The sequence below is a fragment of the Halichoeres trimaculatus genome, unplaced genomic scaffold (assembly GCF_033239565.1).
Source record: "Halichoeres trimaculatus isolate MK-OKI-2021-1 unplaced genomic scaffold, fHalTri1.1 fHalTri1_scaffold_1, whole genome shotgun sequence".
NCBI lineage: Eukaryota > Metazoa > Chordata > Actinopteri > Labriformes > Labridae > Halichoeres > Halichoeres trimaculatus.
In genome coordinates, this window is record NW_027437179.1 from 43799158 (window position 1) to 43814799 (window position 15642).

General features: G+C 42.6%; 1 protein-coding gene and 1 long non-coding RNA gene across 6 annotated transcripts in view; one reads left to right on the forward strand and one right to left on the reverse strand.

Annotated features, from left to right (window-relative positions):
* Positions 1-15642, forward strand: part of rims4 (regulating synaptic membrane exocytosis 4) — a 70404-nt gene that overhangs the window by 14917 nt on the left and 39845 nt on the right. Inside the window, exon 1 of one of the 5 annotated variants that reach the window (XM_074670471.1) lies at positions 14190-14230. The exons of the other annotated variants lie outside the window; for them this stretch is intronic. Coding sequence (XP_074526572.1) covers positions 14221-14230 — 10 coding nt within the window. The 5' untranslated portion in view covers positions 14190-14220. Of the gene's footprint in view, positions 1-14189; positions 14231-15642 lie in introns of those variants that run through there. 5 annotated transcript variants of the gene reach the window in all.
* On the reverse strand, positions 901-2958 carry LOC141799000 (uncharacterized). Its single transcript, XR_012599218.1, has 5 exons — positions 2933-2958; positions 2732-2761; positions 2045-2203; positions 1740-1832; positions 901-1263 (listed from the first exon to the last, which is right to left on the reverse strand). It is a non-coding gene; the product is annotated as an uncharacterized LOC141799000 (long non-coding RNA).

The window sequence follows — 15642 nt, forward strand, 5'->3', positions numbered from 1 at the left end:
CTGAAGGAGGAAACTCCGCCCCCAGGTTGACTGAAAACCGCTGACAGACACAGACAGACGCCATCTTTGCCTGAACGTGACAGACTTGACCGTCTTCCTCAGGTTTTCCTCTGACAGGCCAACAAACCCTTCCTGCACTGTAAATTCCAACAAGTTAACTTTACTTAATAAAAGTTAGGAAACCGATTACCTTGGGAAAATTAAGTAAAAGAACTTAGTTATGTCAAGTAGAGTGAAATTCATATATCTGAGTAAGCTGTACTTGTGTTAAAGTTGTGAGAACTAAAAGAATCTCAGTAATGTTGACTTGAAATCAAGCTACTACAACTAAAATTCTTTGAGTCAAATTAACTTAATATATTTCACTTAACAAGTGGCCATTACTTGATATTAGCAGTTAACTACACATCATATATCTAAGTACAATACACTACAATCAATTTGACAGGAACTCAATATAGGTAAGTAAATTAATTTCAAATACTGTGTGAGCAGCACTTAACATTAAATTAAATGAACTTCATATACCTTATTTAGCTTACTTAAAAATAACAACTCCCAAAAATAGCTTTATGAAAAACATAATTTATTCATTTTTTGTGTCAATACTTGTAAACAGTAACAATAGCCATCTGGGTGAAACAAAGCTAACAAATGGCTCTTAGTTCACAATGGACATCAAATGTCTCACAGCAACAGACAGACCTGCCAAACTTCTGTGAAAGTTCAAAACCTGATAAAACCTGAATAAAACTTGAATAAAATCAGCTCTTAGCAATTTGACACCTTTCAAATGTAAACAACTTGTGTTCCAAAAGCACAGTACATTCTAACACTCAACATCACATACTGAATACTCTTTTTCAACAGTTTTACACACTGGAAATTACTCAAGACATCTTCTGAGATCACACTCACACTCATCTAGACAACCAGTATAGCTAACCCGAGCCACTGCATCTACTTCAGAAGAGCTTTTTTTAATGTTTGTAGTTTTGGGCTGAGTTTTTGTTGTCCGAGGTCCAACATTATCTTCTGGATAAACTCAAATGTGTTCTTCATACCTTTGGGGTAATCCAGATGTAGTGAATATATTAAGCCAGACAGAAGACAAAGAGCTTGGGAGGTTGTAGGAATCTCATCAATGACAATGTTTCCTTCAAGGATGATTGCGATGTTGTTGAGCTCTGGTGGCGTGTCTTCAGTCATGACTCTGAGAACCCAAACAGGCACCTGGCTGAAGTCACTTGCTGTGCCCGAATCCTACATTAAATACAATTGAACACAATTAAAGTTCAGTTTATCAGCATCAAATCTGTTTGTAAATCCCAAATGATTAAAAATATGACACTTGTTTAATTTTTGATGTCCCCAATTAAAAGTTTTGCAATGTACAGACAATACCAAAATTGACCTCAGTGTTGGAGAATTTTACTATTTTGTCGGAGGTCATTTTGTGTAATGCTGTTTACCTTTTTGCAAGGCTTGAAGCAAGTAAAGAATTTGAGGGTAAAAAATTGTCAATGAGAAACTGTGTGCCATTTTAATTTTATTAGATTATTATTTTTTAAGTTTTGGCAGTGACTGTTTTGTTAGGTTTACTAGATCCTAGCCTTGATAACATTTTTTTGTTTTTTACATGCAGTTTTTTCTTAAATCTGAGAATTGAATCAAAGTTTTGATGATGTGCTTAGATGTACACTTCAAAATGATGATATGACCATCATGTATGTACTTACTGAACAGCTGAGGAAAAATTCGCTGGAATTATCTCCAAGATACAGGGGCAGACATTGCAAGACAGCAGCACGTGTTGTGATGATGTCATTTGTCTTATGGAAAAGAAGACAAAAAACAATAAGCAGAGGATTATAGGACAGCCAAGATCATTTGAAAACAATTTGTGCATCATTAACTTCTTAAAGAATTACTACAGAAGAAGCAGTACTCAATTAACAAAGCAGTAGTAGCAACTGTAAGCCTCGCTGGAGCAATTAAGCATGCTACCTTAATGTGATAATGATGAAGAATCAGAAACACTTACTTTTGTATTCACTGGCTGGAGGAGCTGATCAAGTGACTGGCCTACAGCTCCTTTCTTCAATTTGAAGAGGTCAATGAGACCAGTGGTGTGGCGGTCCAGAGCTTCAAAAAAGTCTTTCTTGAGGTTCTAACTGGCAACACGATAGGACTCTGCAAACACCTTAAAAAAAAAAAAAAAAAAAGAATAAAAAACACCACAGGAGGATTAACCTATTTTGCCCCACTGGCAACAATTGTTGCCGGAGTATATCACTGTCATTTTGTACTCACAACAAAAAATGTCAGCGGTAGTAATGCAACTTTTTGCACTTATGTGTTAGTAGACAACTTGAATAAAGATTTTGGTATATGAAATATAGTTTTCAAGTGGTCCCTGTCACATGACATCATCTGCTTCCTGCTTCATGTCGGTGGAAGACATGGAGAATGCAAATTGTCCTGGAAAGAGGTCATTTTCATAAATTTCTAATACTGACAGATATAAATATTTGCACCTCATCTTTTTCATTGGTCACTTGTGAGTGGAGTCTACACAAATGAATCTTCAGGGCATTAAGTGATGTAAATGTGCAAATACACTCTTGATGAAGACATGGTATTGGAGAGGTTCTTGTAAAGCCACCATGCTTTACTCTGTAATGTTTAAACAGCTGGCCTCTTTTTGGAGAGACAAAAGTGCAAAACTTACATGTCTACTGCATGCCACTCCCAGTAAACACTGGAAAGAATACAGGAGAACAATAAGTTAGACTACAAGTGACAGAAAAAAAATCATTACAAAAGTTAAATGGATAGTTCAACAATTTGGCAAATGATGAATTACCCCTTTAAGTCTCACTAATTAACTACACAGGCATTTTTAAATTTCTAAACGAAAAACAGTACCCACCTTGTTCCCTTTCTTCTGTGCTGTTTGTCTACTTTTGGACTTATCAGGCTCTTATACCACCTGCATGAAACAAAAGACACTGGGTAAAATCACAACTACCAGTGCCAGGAGTTCAGCATTAAAACCTCTTCAGCCCAAGCTTCTTTCAAAGTACTCTACTAGAAAATTACAAGTCTGAACTGAAAACTGTATATCCTTGCAACCAACAGGTCTATTTGAAATACATCAGTGGGAAACATTGTAAACTTTGTTCAGATGTGTAAAAATCAGTATATGTTATTGGGCCTGAGTAATTTCTGTCTTACAAAATACACTTTCATTATGAATTTCTTTTTGGAATGATGCATATGCAGCTTTAAAACTGAAAATTAATAATAAAATGTGAACATTACATCCCCTGAGGTTAATTCTGGTAAAGTGAAGCAAAGTAAAATAAGAGGGGTTTAAGGCAGACTGGTCAGGCAAAACCATACAGAAATAAAGTCTAAATCATAGATTTACATGTAATCTCTAAAAATGCATATGCAGCACTTCCTCCATGGAATAAACTCTCTTGGGTCGTTGTCCTGACATAAATATGTCTCAAAAATGCCACCAAATAAGTGAAACAAAAAATAGTTGAGGTCTGACCCCCCTGCTTACGCAGACTGAGATACATAGGGCAGTGGATTGGTCGATTTGGTTGATTGACACCTCCATCGAGCGTTAGAGCCAATAGAATTGGCGAACCAGAAGAGAGCAAAGCCACTGTGAGCCAATAAAACACAAATGTATCCTCCCCTTTTAAAACAACTCCCAAAACAGAAGGCCCGATGGGAAGTGGAGTTCTATGTCTCAAATCAACATGCTGAGAGTTAATGTTTACGCCATATATCATAAGTTCGTTCTATTAACAGGTTACCTTTATAACAGCTAGAAGCGCGTACTACTACAGCAGCTAATAGACGGCGGTGGGGCCGTAGTATCAATCCTCCTGTTTCTGCAACAGCGTCGGCAGCCAACAAACGGCAGTACATTAGCCACCAGCGGCTAATGTACTGCCGTTTGTTAGCTGCCGAAAGTTAGACCGCAGGACGGCAGCAGCTAACAGTTGGCGCCACCGGTGAATGAACCGGAGGATGCAACACCGAGGCTCGGTTCAGGCCGAGCCTACTCTTTTATCCGTAACAGCGCCCCACGTTGAGCTACTGCTAAACTTATAGCGCCTGCTCTGTGAACACGCACAGGGTAACATACCAGCGTTCTCTGACAGAGTTGTTGGGTGTGCTCTTTGGACAACGCTGTCTATAAAGCGTAAATTATAATCAAAGTTTACAAATAAAAGCTTAACACTTACCGAAATCAACGCCAGTCTGTTGTACTGGGCCTGCGAGAGTCGCCTCCACAGCTTGCATGTCAGGGCACGTTCTTCTTCGTTGGTAAATGCGCGCCAAGCGGAAATACCCACAAACTATGTTACACACTTAGAAAACACAAGTAAATATTACTCAATGGAACAAGTAAGGGTGTAAAAAGTAAAGGAAACTTAGTTTAGGAAAGTTAATTTGAAAAACTAGCATAAATCAACTTAAATGCACTATTAAGTCCTAAGTCAGGACATTGTTTGCATTTACAGTGTGTGTTTTCTGTCAGACTCGGCGCTGAGGCAGCTCCTCTCAGCTCCTCTCAGCTCCTCTCAGCTCCTCTCAGCTCCTCTCAGCTCCTCTCAGCTCCTCTCTGCTCCTCTCAGCTCCTCTCAGCTCCTCTCAGCTCCTCTAAGCTTCTCTCTGCTCCTCTCAGCTCCTCTCAGCTCCTCTCTGCTCCTCTCAGCTCCTCTCTGCTCCTCTCAGCTCCTCTCAGCTCCTCTCAGCTCCTCTCTGCTCCTCTCAGCTCCTCTCAGCTCCTCTCAGCTCCTCTCAGCTCCTCTCAGCCCCTGTCGTTATTTCCATGATGAGATTGTCAGAAAAGATGAGATGATGTAATTCATTTTTCTCTGGACTGCTTTTATTGCCGGTTCCTCCTGATTCCCCGCGTTAATCCAGCCCGGGACGCTCAGAGCGGGATTGTCTCTGCGATAGGGAGAGGAGAGAGGAGAGAGGAGGAGCTGACGGGTCTGTGAGGAGAAGCGTGTTTGTAGGTTTGAGGTGTTAATACCTTTATCAGAGGATGTAACACACAGGAAGTGGGTCACTGTGTTCCCGACTGACGGGAAAAACAACAGAGCAGGCAGACGTAACTCGGCGTCATGAAGGCGTTTTATCTGGAGCCCCACGCGATGATTCATGGAGAGGAGTGTTCACTGTGCAGTCACTGAGAGGAGGGACGCTCTGCTCACATATCTGTATTTAAAGGTGGGGGGGGGGGGGGTTAAATCTGTGTTTTGTCCCTCTGTTGCCCCCGTACTCAAATAATCTACATTTTTCTTTCCGTAGTGTTTCAGGAAACCCTTTTTTTTTTTTTTTCTTTGAGCTGCTGTCTCTTTAAGGCTTCCCACTCCACCAACCCCCTGCACCCTGATTGGCCAGCCCTCTGGAGGTCTGTCAGGAAGTGGGCAGACCTTGGTGTTTGAGGCCCAGTTACAGGGATGGGAACTGAAATATGTTCAAATAAAAAACAAACAAAAAAAATTATCAAACCATTTAATATTTAATGCCACAAAAACACACAAAACGTCTTTAAAGTCTGTTGTTTTGTTTTTGTTTTTGTTTTTGGCTTGGTGTGGACGTGGACGTGGTTTCTGGTCTTTCTGCAGCCAGACTCAAGCAGATCCTCTAAGGACAGAAACACTTCAGGATTCATTTTTCTAAACCGGATGTTTCTCTTGGTTTTGACTCCAGTCCTCCTGAACCTGAGGATGATCTGTGACCTGGCACGCCCCCTGCTGTGCGACAGTGTAAACATGATTAAACTGTCTGACTGTAACGTACAGTATCAGACCAGATAAACCAAGTTTGGAGGATTTGGCTGAAGTGTGATGAGCTTTGAGGTGAGGAAAACATCGTAAGAAATCTTCTGGATGTTTTTAAATCCAGAGAATTGGACGCATCGATCTTTAATGTCAGGATTAAAAAGATGAAAGTCAGAAAACGAGGTCAGGAATCCGCCTGAGTCCAAACACACACACCTCCAGAAACTCTTTGCAAACTTAAGATCTTTGTAAACTTCAGATTCAGATCATATGTTTCTGGATCAGGGTCTGATTCAGTGTTTTCAGATCTTAAAGTCACAGTCTGCGTCAGACCGAACAGAAACATGGAGCCGACAGATGAACACGCTTTCTGCACGCACACAGTCGCCATTTTAAGGTTTGCATGACAGTGGAGTCCTGCACCGTGACCCAGAACTCAGGCATATTTTTTAGGTGATTTTAGGAGCTTAAGAGCTGCTGTTGCATCATCATCATCATCAGCAGCATTTACATAATAAAAAGATGAAAAGAGAGCAGCTGCAGCCTGGCCCTGCTGCAGGAACTATATATATAAAAATATGTATTATTTGTTTATTTTGATGGGGCCTTTTTAACCTTTTTAACTTAAATTATTTTTGTTTCATGCGGAGTTGTGAGTGAAAGTTGCTGAATAATCAGTTTTCTCCTACTAAAAACAAAACCTGTGCTTCCTGCTCCCTGGCGGCCTCTCCTGGCAGGAATGTTAACTCCAGCGTGGCTGTTGACTTGTGTGGTTGCGTTTATGTATAAACAAAGCTGTGTGGCGCTGTCCACGTCGTCACTTTTCCTGGGTACTCTGTGTGTTCATGTTCGGCTGAGAATATTTGAGGAAAAACTCCAAAAATGTCAAACTCTAGAAAAGTCGCTAGATTTGTCAGAAGGGTCTGAAAAGTCTCTGCGTTGGAAACAAGCTGCGTTATCAGAGCTTGATCACATGATTAAACCTCTGAGTACAGAAACTTGGTCCAGAGAGACGAGGGCTGTTTGCTGGTGGCTAGTTTCTGTCTGTAACCGTACGGCACGTCGCCTTCGTTTGCTGGTTTGATCGGTCGAATTGTAGAATCCACAGATCCAGACAGGAATAGTTGAAGATGGCGACTCCAACATAAAAAAAAACTAAAACCAATAAGGACAGCTTCCATGGTGAAGAGAAAACAACTACTCTGCCAGGAAAAAAACAAATATGCAGGGCCGGCCCTAGCTCAGCAGGCGCCCTGGGCGAAAGACAAAAACGTGCCAGAGAACTCAACTACCCATGAGCCCTAGCGCTGCATACTGCCGTAAAGGTACAGATCTGCTGGTGGCGTGTGTTTGTTTTGTAGGTGAATCACAGAAACCAGGACTTCACTCAGAAGTTTTCTTCTGTCTTCAGCGGCTGTTTGCAGGACGGATAGAGACGAGGTCGTTTATTTCATTTAGACTAAACGACGATGTTTAAAATCAAAAAGTTCAACTGGTTTTATTACCGTGAAGTCGCCCTGCACTCGTCCTGTTGAAGCCATGAAGTGAATAAAAGTAAAGACGACCACGAGCTGGTGACATCACACACTTGAAACAGGTCTAAACTAAACGACACACTGCTACGTTCTCCAGAATACTGTAAACAGATGGTAAACAACCAACAAGTTCTTACAAGTCCAGCAATAAAAGGGACAAGTCGAGTGTTTATTCACGTCCCCACCAGCAGATGGCGCCCTAGGCAGCCGCCTAGGTCACCTATGCCAAGGGCCGGCCCTGCAAATATGGACAGTTTGTAGTCCCGGGGCAGGTACTGGAGACTCGTCTGAGTTGTTGTTGTTCGATCGCCTCAGCTTGATGTGGTCTGTTTTTTCTTTGTCAGGAGAATCAATGGAGGAATGAATCGATGAGTGAATGGATGAACGGATGAATTGATGAATTGGTTCAGGTTAACAGATTGTCCTTCCTGTCCCACGAGGTGATCTCTGATCACGCTCCAATCACCTTCAATCACCGCTGAGATCGATAACCTGAATCCTCAGAGCACGGTGGACGGGTCGTCCTCAGGGGTTGGTCGATGAAGCGACGCTCAGTGATCTTTAGTTTTCATGACTCGTGCTCCCCGTCCTCTCATATCTCACACGTTGAGGCGCTGACAGTCAAACCCAGTCTCAAACTCAGGGTCTGACTGCTCTCTCCCGTCTGTTTCAGGCGGTTTCCTCTGACGGTCTTCCTGTTTCAGCCCGTCTGCTGCGTTAGCTCCTGTCTCTGTTTCTCCAGCGGACGACAGAAACAGTTTCTTCTGATAGAGCAGAAAATGTAGAGATAGGGAAGCAGGTGGAGGTGTTTCAGTTTCAGCTAGAAATGAAATAATTCAAAGAGCTAACTTCCTGTAGCCACATCACTGCTAACTGTGTTTATTCCTCCATACAGACAGTTTCCTTCATGATTTACTCATTAAAGACTCTGTGAACCAGTTTGACTTTATCTCCATCTGATAAAACCAACGCTCCAAACCTTTAACACTAAAATAAAACGTTTATAAACCAGGAAGGTTCCTGCTCAGCGCTCACAGAGCTGAGCTTCACAGCAGGAAAATGTGACGGTCTGAAAAAGAAAAACTGTTTTAATCCCAGAGATTTATCAGCGACGCAGCTCACGCTCTGCCTCAGGTTCTGATCCACTGACACGGGCCGCACGGACCGGACCGACACACACCAACAGAAACAAGCGTCTCCATGCTGAGACACACGTTTCAACACTTAGTGATTCTGCATGCTCACACACACACACACACACACTCACACACACACACACACACGGAGCAGTGTGTGGGGTAATCAGAGCGGAGCGGCAGGCCGCGGCGTGGGGCTCTGGGTCTAATTAAATGCTAATACGGCGGCTGATTGTGGCTGACGGCGGCTAAACGAGCGGCTGATTGCAGGTTAATTCCTCCTCCTCCTTCACGCCACGACTGGAAAACCCTGTTTGCAGGTTAATTCTGTCTTTCCACCTTTAATTGTCTTTTAATTGTTTCCCTCTCGTTTCCTCCCGCCGTTCACTACGTTTGATTTGTTCAGTTTGATTCAGATTTTTTCAACGGGTGAAAAAATCAGACTCTCCCCACGGCGTGGAGTGGCGTGGAGTGGCGTGGAGCGGCGTGCTGTTTGAGGGAGGAAAGCTTTGCTTCTTTATTTCTCTGCGTGTGGCTCTGAGCCGGCGTCGACTGAAACAGAGGGTCACTGTCCCAACATGTTTCTGCAGCGCGGCTGAGATGATGATCCAGGGTGTCCAGACTGAGTCAGAGGTTACAGAGTGTGAATAGTGTGAGGAGTGTGTGAGGAGTGTGTGTGAGGGCGCTTTAGTTGATCAAACACAGCTCAGTGTTTGTAACAACCTGGATTATAAAGAGATTTTAATCTGCAGTGGTTTAGCTGCGGTGTATCATCAGCATAAAGAGAAATCTGACAAATGAAGGAGACAGAACAACAGAGGTTTTTCCTGAAAGCTACTTCTTCGCTTCTCGATCAGGTCATCCAAGACCAGATTGATTTACGTCACGTCTAAGTCTCCATGACAACACCACGCCAGCTGATGAAGTTTATCAGAGAGAAGAGAGATCTGAGTTTTTCTCTGCTGAAAACGATTTCTGTGATTAAGTTTGTAGTGATGGTGGACACTGGAGCCTAACTGTCAGACAGAAAAAGGACAGAAGAGCAGAAGAAAGAGAAACAGGAGAGAGATAGAGCACAAGCTAAAGGCTAACACAGGAGCTAAAGGCTAAAACACAGGAGCTAGAGGCTAAAACACAGGAGCTAAAGGCTAAAACACAGGAGCTAAAGGCTAAAACACAGGAGCTAAAGGCTAAAACACAGGCTAAAGGCTAAAACACAGGAGCTAGAGGCTAAAACACAGGAGCTAGAGGCTAAAACACAGGAGCTAGAGGCTAAAACACAGGAGCTAAAGGCTAAAACACAGGAGCTTGAGGCTAAAACACAGGAACTAAAGGCTAAAACACAGGAGCTAGAGGCTAAAACACAGGAGCTAAAGGCTAAAACACAGGAGCTTGAGGCTAAAACACAGGAGCTAGAGGCTAAAACACAGGAGCTAAAGGCTAAAACACAGGAGCTAGAGGCTAAAACACAGGAGCTAAAGGCTAAAACACAGGAGCTAGAGGCTAAAACACAGGCTAAAAGCTTAAACATGAGCCAGAGGCTAATACGAAGACTAAAGGCTAACACACAAGCTAAAGTCTAAAACACAAGCTAAAGTCTAAAACACAAGCTAAAGGCTTAAAAAATTAGCTCAAGTCTAAAACACCAGCTTAAGGCTAAAACAAAAGCTAAAGGCTAACACACAGGCTAAAACACCAGCTAAAGGCTAAGACATTTGTTGTTCTTAATGTTGTGTTTCTCACATTTACATGAAAATCAACATAAATAAAAGGTTCATTTTTCACAGAGATTTTTAGCAAATGCTGGATTCTCTAAGAGACTTTTACGATGTTAATTATTGAATTTGTAATTTCAGACTTTCTGAGCATCGTCTCTGAGATCTCAGATCTCATCGTCTGGATGCTGAGTTTAAATCAGTCGGTCACTTTTAGCCTCGTTTAATCAAACAACACAGTGCTGGTCTAACTTCTTTTAGTAAAACTGTCTGTTTTAGACTCAATCTGAGCCACATCACCTGAAAAATAACAGATAATTAATCAATTTAAGATTTTAAAATAAAAAATTTAGGCCTGATTTCTTTTTTTCTTTCCCCTTTGCAATTTATTTAAGCAACTCTGGCATTGTGTTCTCTTTAAATATCTTGATATTAAAAGTTTTTCATGAATTTCCTGAAGGATGTGGCCCAAATTACACCAAGAGAGACATTTTTACTTATGATATGACACAAATAAGAAGTATGAAAACTTACTGCATGAGGAGAAAACATCCAGGTGAGGAGAAAGAACCAGCAATCTGCCGTCAGGTACAGAGGAACACAGGTTTTAAAACAGAAATAAAGGGATATAAAATCTAAGTTTTGGGGGAAATGATCAGTGATGAAGACTCTTCATCACACAGACAGATAAAGGACGAACAGCTGATGATTTGTCTCCTTCATTACACCGACACACGGCTCCATCCAGAGGTTGGAGACAAACTGAGAGAATACAGATTTCACTCTCCTCAGATTTACGTCCCCCTGAAACTGGAGTCACCTTCACGTCAAACACACGGGGTGAGCTCAGGTAATCATGCTCCTCATCGTCTCCACTAACACCAACACATCAATCCTCAGACATCCTCCCTGCTCCGACCTGGTTTACCCTCAGCTGTTTTCCTCCTCGAGCCTCCCACGGTCACACACACACACACACACACCATCACACACACCCAAACAACCTAATGTATGTGTTATCAAACAGCTCAGGCGTCAGATTTCACTGCTTATGGTGACAGACTGGCAGCTGACTCCTCTGCATCGCACAGTCCATGTGAAAACACGAGGATAATTCACCTGTCGGGGAAAAACCTGCATCAGTTTCAACCTGGATCCTCAAAACCTCAGAAAAAGGACAGAAATATCCCATAATCCTCTGAGCCAGGCTGTAAACGTGTGTATTCTGCTGCAGAAATCGGCTTTTTGAATGTGTGTGTGTGTGTGTGTGTGTGTGGTTTCTGCTGTTCCTGCACACAGCCTCTGGTGGACACTTGAGGAACTGCAGCTTCATTTTATTTATTTCTATTTGTTCAGTATTTCCTTTTTCCTGAGCCTGGTTTTACGCTTCAAACTAAAGTTCACTCTGGTTTTCATCAAGCTTTTATTTTGAAGGTCTCTGCAGAGTTTTCAGGAGTGTGACTGTTGATTTCCTGGCAGAGCTTTTTAATGAGTTAACGAGTGAGGAGTGAGATGTTTTGTCACATGACCGCACGCTCACAGACGATGAGGCTCTGTCCAGAGGAAGTGAAGCCACTCGACCAGACGTCAGGTTTGAAAGAAGCTGTTAGAGACTTTCAGGGTTTGTTTTCTTCCCTGAGTTTCACATGAATCAGATCTGTAAAAACTCTGACACAGAAACAGAAAAAGCAGCTGCTGCTGTTCAGAAAGACGAATGGCGTCCAGGCCTCTGTGTGTGAGTGTGCTGCAGCAGGAGCCTCCTGTTCCCCAAAGAGGAGGAAACCAGGGAGCAGCTCAGCATCAGGCTTTGTTTGAGAGATTAGAGTTTATGTAACGTGCCTGTTTGTTAGATGCTGAGCTGCTCTCTGAGTCCATGCATGTTCAGACCGAGCCACGTCCTTTAGGTGCAAACGGAGGAATTAGAGCTCATTTTATCAGAGGAATCAAACACAGAGGAGGAGGAGGAGGAGGAGGAGGAGGTGGAGGTGTCTCCAGCAGCAGTGTTGTGTTGAGGACATGCAGCACTGGTTAAAGTTTGGGTTTCAGGAAGTTTAAAACTGGTCTCAATCAGTGGATCAGGAGTTCAGTCCCAGTATAATCCCAAGATGCTGAAACCCCAAAGTGTTGTTGTTCAGCAGTTTTCACCCCCTGCCACTAGGGGGAGACTATCAGAGTTCCCCTCAGATATAGGATCAGGTTGGACCTCTCTGCATCAGATTCACAAGGCTCCACATTTAGCGTGCAGAAAGGCTGTGTCTCACTTCAGAGGCTGTAGCTTTCAGAGGACCCGGCCTTCGTAGCCTGCGTAGACCGCAAAGACCGAACTGAACTGAGACGGTCTGGTCTATGAAGCATTTCCTGTTTATCACCCTCACAGCGCCACCCTCACCTGTCAGGCTAACGTTACTTTTTAAACACAGGTAAACCAAAACCTCACAATACAAACAGGAGGATTTTTACTTTTTTTTTTTTTTTTTTACTTTGCATCATTATTGTAATTAATTAATTATTGTAATTAATTAATTATTTATTTATTTATTTATTTATTTATTTGTAATTTTATTATTATTATTATTATTATTATTATTATTATTATTATTATTATTATTATTATTATTATTATTGTTAATAATTTCATTATTGTTATTATTATTATTATTATTTGTATTATTATTATTATCATTTGTATTATTATTATTATTTTTTTCTTTATTGATAGAGTATAGAACCACCATTTACATGAGAGTAAGGCAACATGCATGTACAAAGTACATTTTCAACATTGGAACAAGTGCTGGGGGGATGATAGATTAAAAAAAAAAAAAAAAAGAATTAAATACAAGCTACTGGAATGATTTAATGTCTTTTTTGAATTCCCTGAAAAAATAAAAATAAAAAATAAAAAAATAAAAAAATGAAAAAAATCCAGTAAGTTTTCCCCAGAGAATTAACATTTGTGAACATATATTTATTTAATAATGAGAAAATTTGTAAAGAACTGTTTTTATATTTAGTATATCACTTGAAAAGAGCCCAAACGCATTTTTAGACAGAAAAACAAAATATTCTTTAATGTTTTAGAAACACAGTCACATAGTTGTTGCCAGAAATCTTTTACATCTGGATCAATCAGGACTCCTTCTGGAGTTCAGCCATGTCCATCATCTTTGGGGTTCACTTGCAATGGATCGTGGGATACGTGAAGCTATGAAGGATTCACAGAATCCGTCCTTCATGGTACCCAAGAAGGAGGCGGGATATGTTGGCCACATTTGGGACAGCCTTCGACGCACTGCTGTGACGTAATCGGTCTTCAAATTCAGCCTCCGTAGACTGCAGCCTCTGAATTAAGACGCGGCTAATATCAGTGATAGTAATATCAGCGAGACAGGAAGTCATGAAAGCCGTATAAACATCCTGAGACTTTCAAAATAAAACAGAGCGTGTCCAAACCAGATGTTTTTTATCTGGACTACAACAACAAACCTACATAATGAGCAGAGTCAGACCTTGAGTCAGCAGGTCTGAGGTTTTACAGCCCAACATGGACCCCTGTTCCCTCCTCTGCCCTGCTCCCTGAGACGCTTTAAAACAATCAAAGGGAAGTGAGGCTGGTCAGACAGAAAGGAAGAGAGGTGGAAATATTCAAACGTTTGCTCTAAACTTCATCCACGGAGGAGCTGAACTCATCCTCTGTGCGAACTTTCAGTTTCCTCATTCAACCCCACTTTAAAAAAGCCGAACTATCCCTTTAAATCACAGGCCCACTGATCAAACCTGTGAGATAATGAAGTTGGAGTGAGGACAGGCTGAACGCTCGCTTCAAGTCGGACAGCATCATAACAGCAGCAGAGATAATGAGATGTCACTTAATGTGGGAGGATCTGGGTCATTAGCTCTCAGCCAATCAGAGCGCAGACGGAAACAGAGCGAAGGATGGATGGGGCGCGAGGAAATAGAAAGAGACTGAAGGAGGCAAGAGAGCAGCATCAATCATCCAGCAAGCAGGGGTCGTATGGACGGAGGTAGGAGAGAAGAGCCATAGATCTGATATCTGCAGAGGGAGGAGGGGAGGAGGGGAGGAGGGGAGGAGGGGAGGAGGCGGGAGGAGGTGAGAATTGACAAATTAAAATGGCTGGGTTGCTCCCTTTTCCCCTCCTCGCTCGTTAACCTTGTCTTTTATCCTCCTCTCGTCCTTCTGCATCTCCTGCTTTTCCATCAATCCTCTCCTCCTCCTCCTCCTCTTCCTCCTCCTCCTCATCCCTCCATCTCTGGGGTTCATGCCAAACGGGGGAGAAGGACTTAGAGAAGATGCTGGAAGTTGTGTTTGAGAAATGCAGATTGTGCCGGAGGATGCTGATGGAGGAGAGATGAGTTATAGAGGACGAAGAGGAGGAGGAGGAGGAGGAGGAGAGAGAGGTCTCTGGTGAGCTTCTGAGCTGGAGAGATGACCCAGAAAAGTCAGGAGTGCTAAATGGACTGCCAGGAAAGGAGGTCTGCTCTTTGGGGAGGAGGAGGGGCGGAGCCTGCAGGTGTTGGTGGTTGGAGGAGGTTTTTGGAGCAGAGGAGGAGGATCAGGAGGGAGGATGAGGAGTCACGCTGCAGAGACTGTTTCATATTTAATCCTTGCTGACTAAAGTCCTCTTCATTAATCTCTGTGTTGTTTCTGTGATGGTGGTGAGAACTGAACCCAGGTCCTCCTGAGGATCCAGGTCCAGGTTTTCCAAACCCAGATCTCATGTCATCCTCCAGCTCACAGGTTTTACGTACTTCCTGAAGTCGAGCTGAACTCAGGAGGAGTGTGTGCATCAGTCTGCACGTAGCAAACACAGGTCTGAAGGTGTAAACCAGCTTTTGACCTTTGACCTCAGGGTTTAAAATCTTCACCTGAGCAGAGTGCTGTTAGCTCCACAGCTTTTTGAATGGGTGTGTATGTGGTTTGTGGTGTTTCTGCAGCCAGCCTCTAGTGGACACTTGAGGAACTGCAGTTTTAAACTCTTATAGGCCTCGTACTTTAAGACCTTAAGAGTTTAGTAAACAGGTCATGGTTTAAAAGCAGCGTCTTGTTTCCTCTTCCATCTTTCCTGACCTGTTTCCTCCTCTCCTGCTGGAGTTTCATCTTGATGTCAGAGTTCCTGAGTTTGGGACATGTAGTGGCGTCAGACTGTAATCCTTTTTGTCGTCTTTGTCAGTGAAGTGAACTCTGGTTTGAGCTCTGTCATCCTAAAGTTCAGGTAGTGCTGTTAGTCTGGACTGATAATCTGAGATAATCTCGTGGTCTCTCTCAGTCAGAGCTGTGACGGTGTCTGAGCTCGCTCTGGGTCTGTTTCCTGCTCGTTAGTCTGAAGTCTGTTTCACTCAGCTCCTGGTGTGTGAACGGGATTTGTAGGATCCTTCCTGTCGCTGTTAGTTCAAAAGGTTCTGACCAATCAGAATC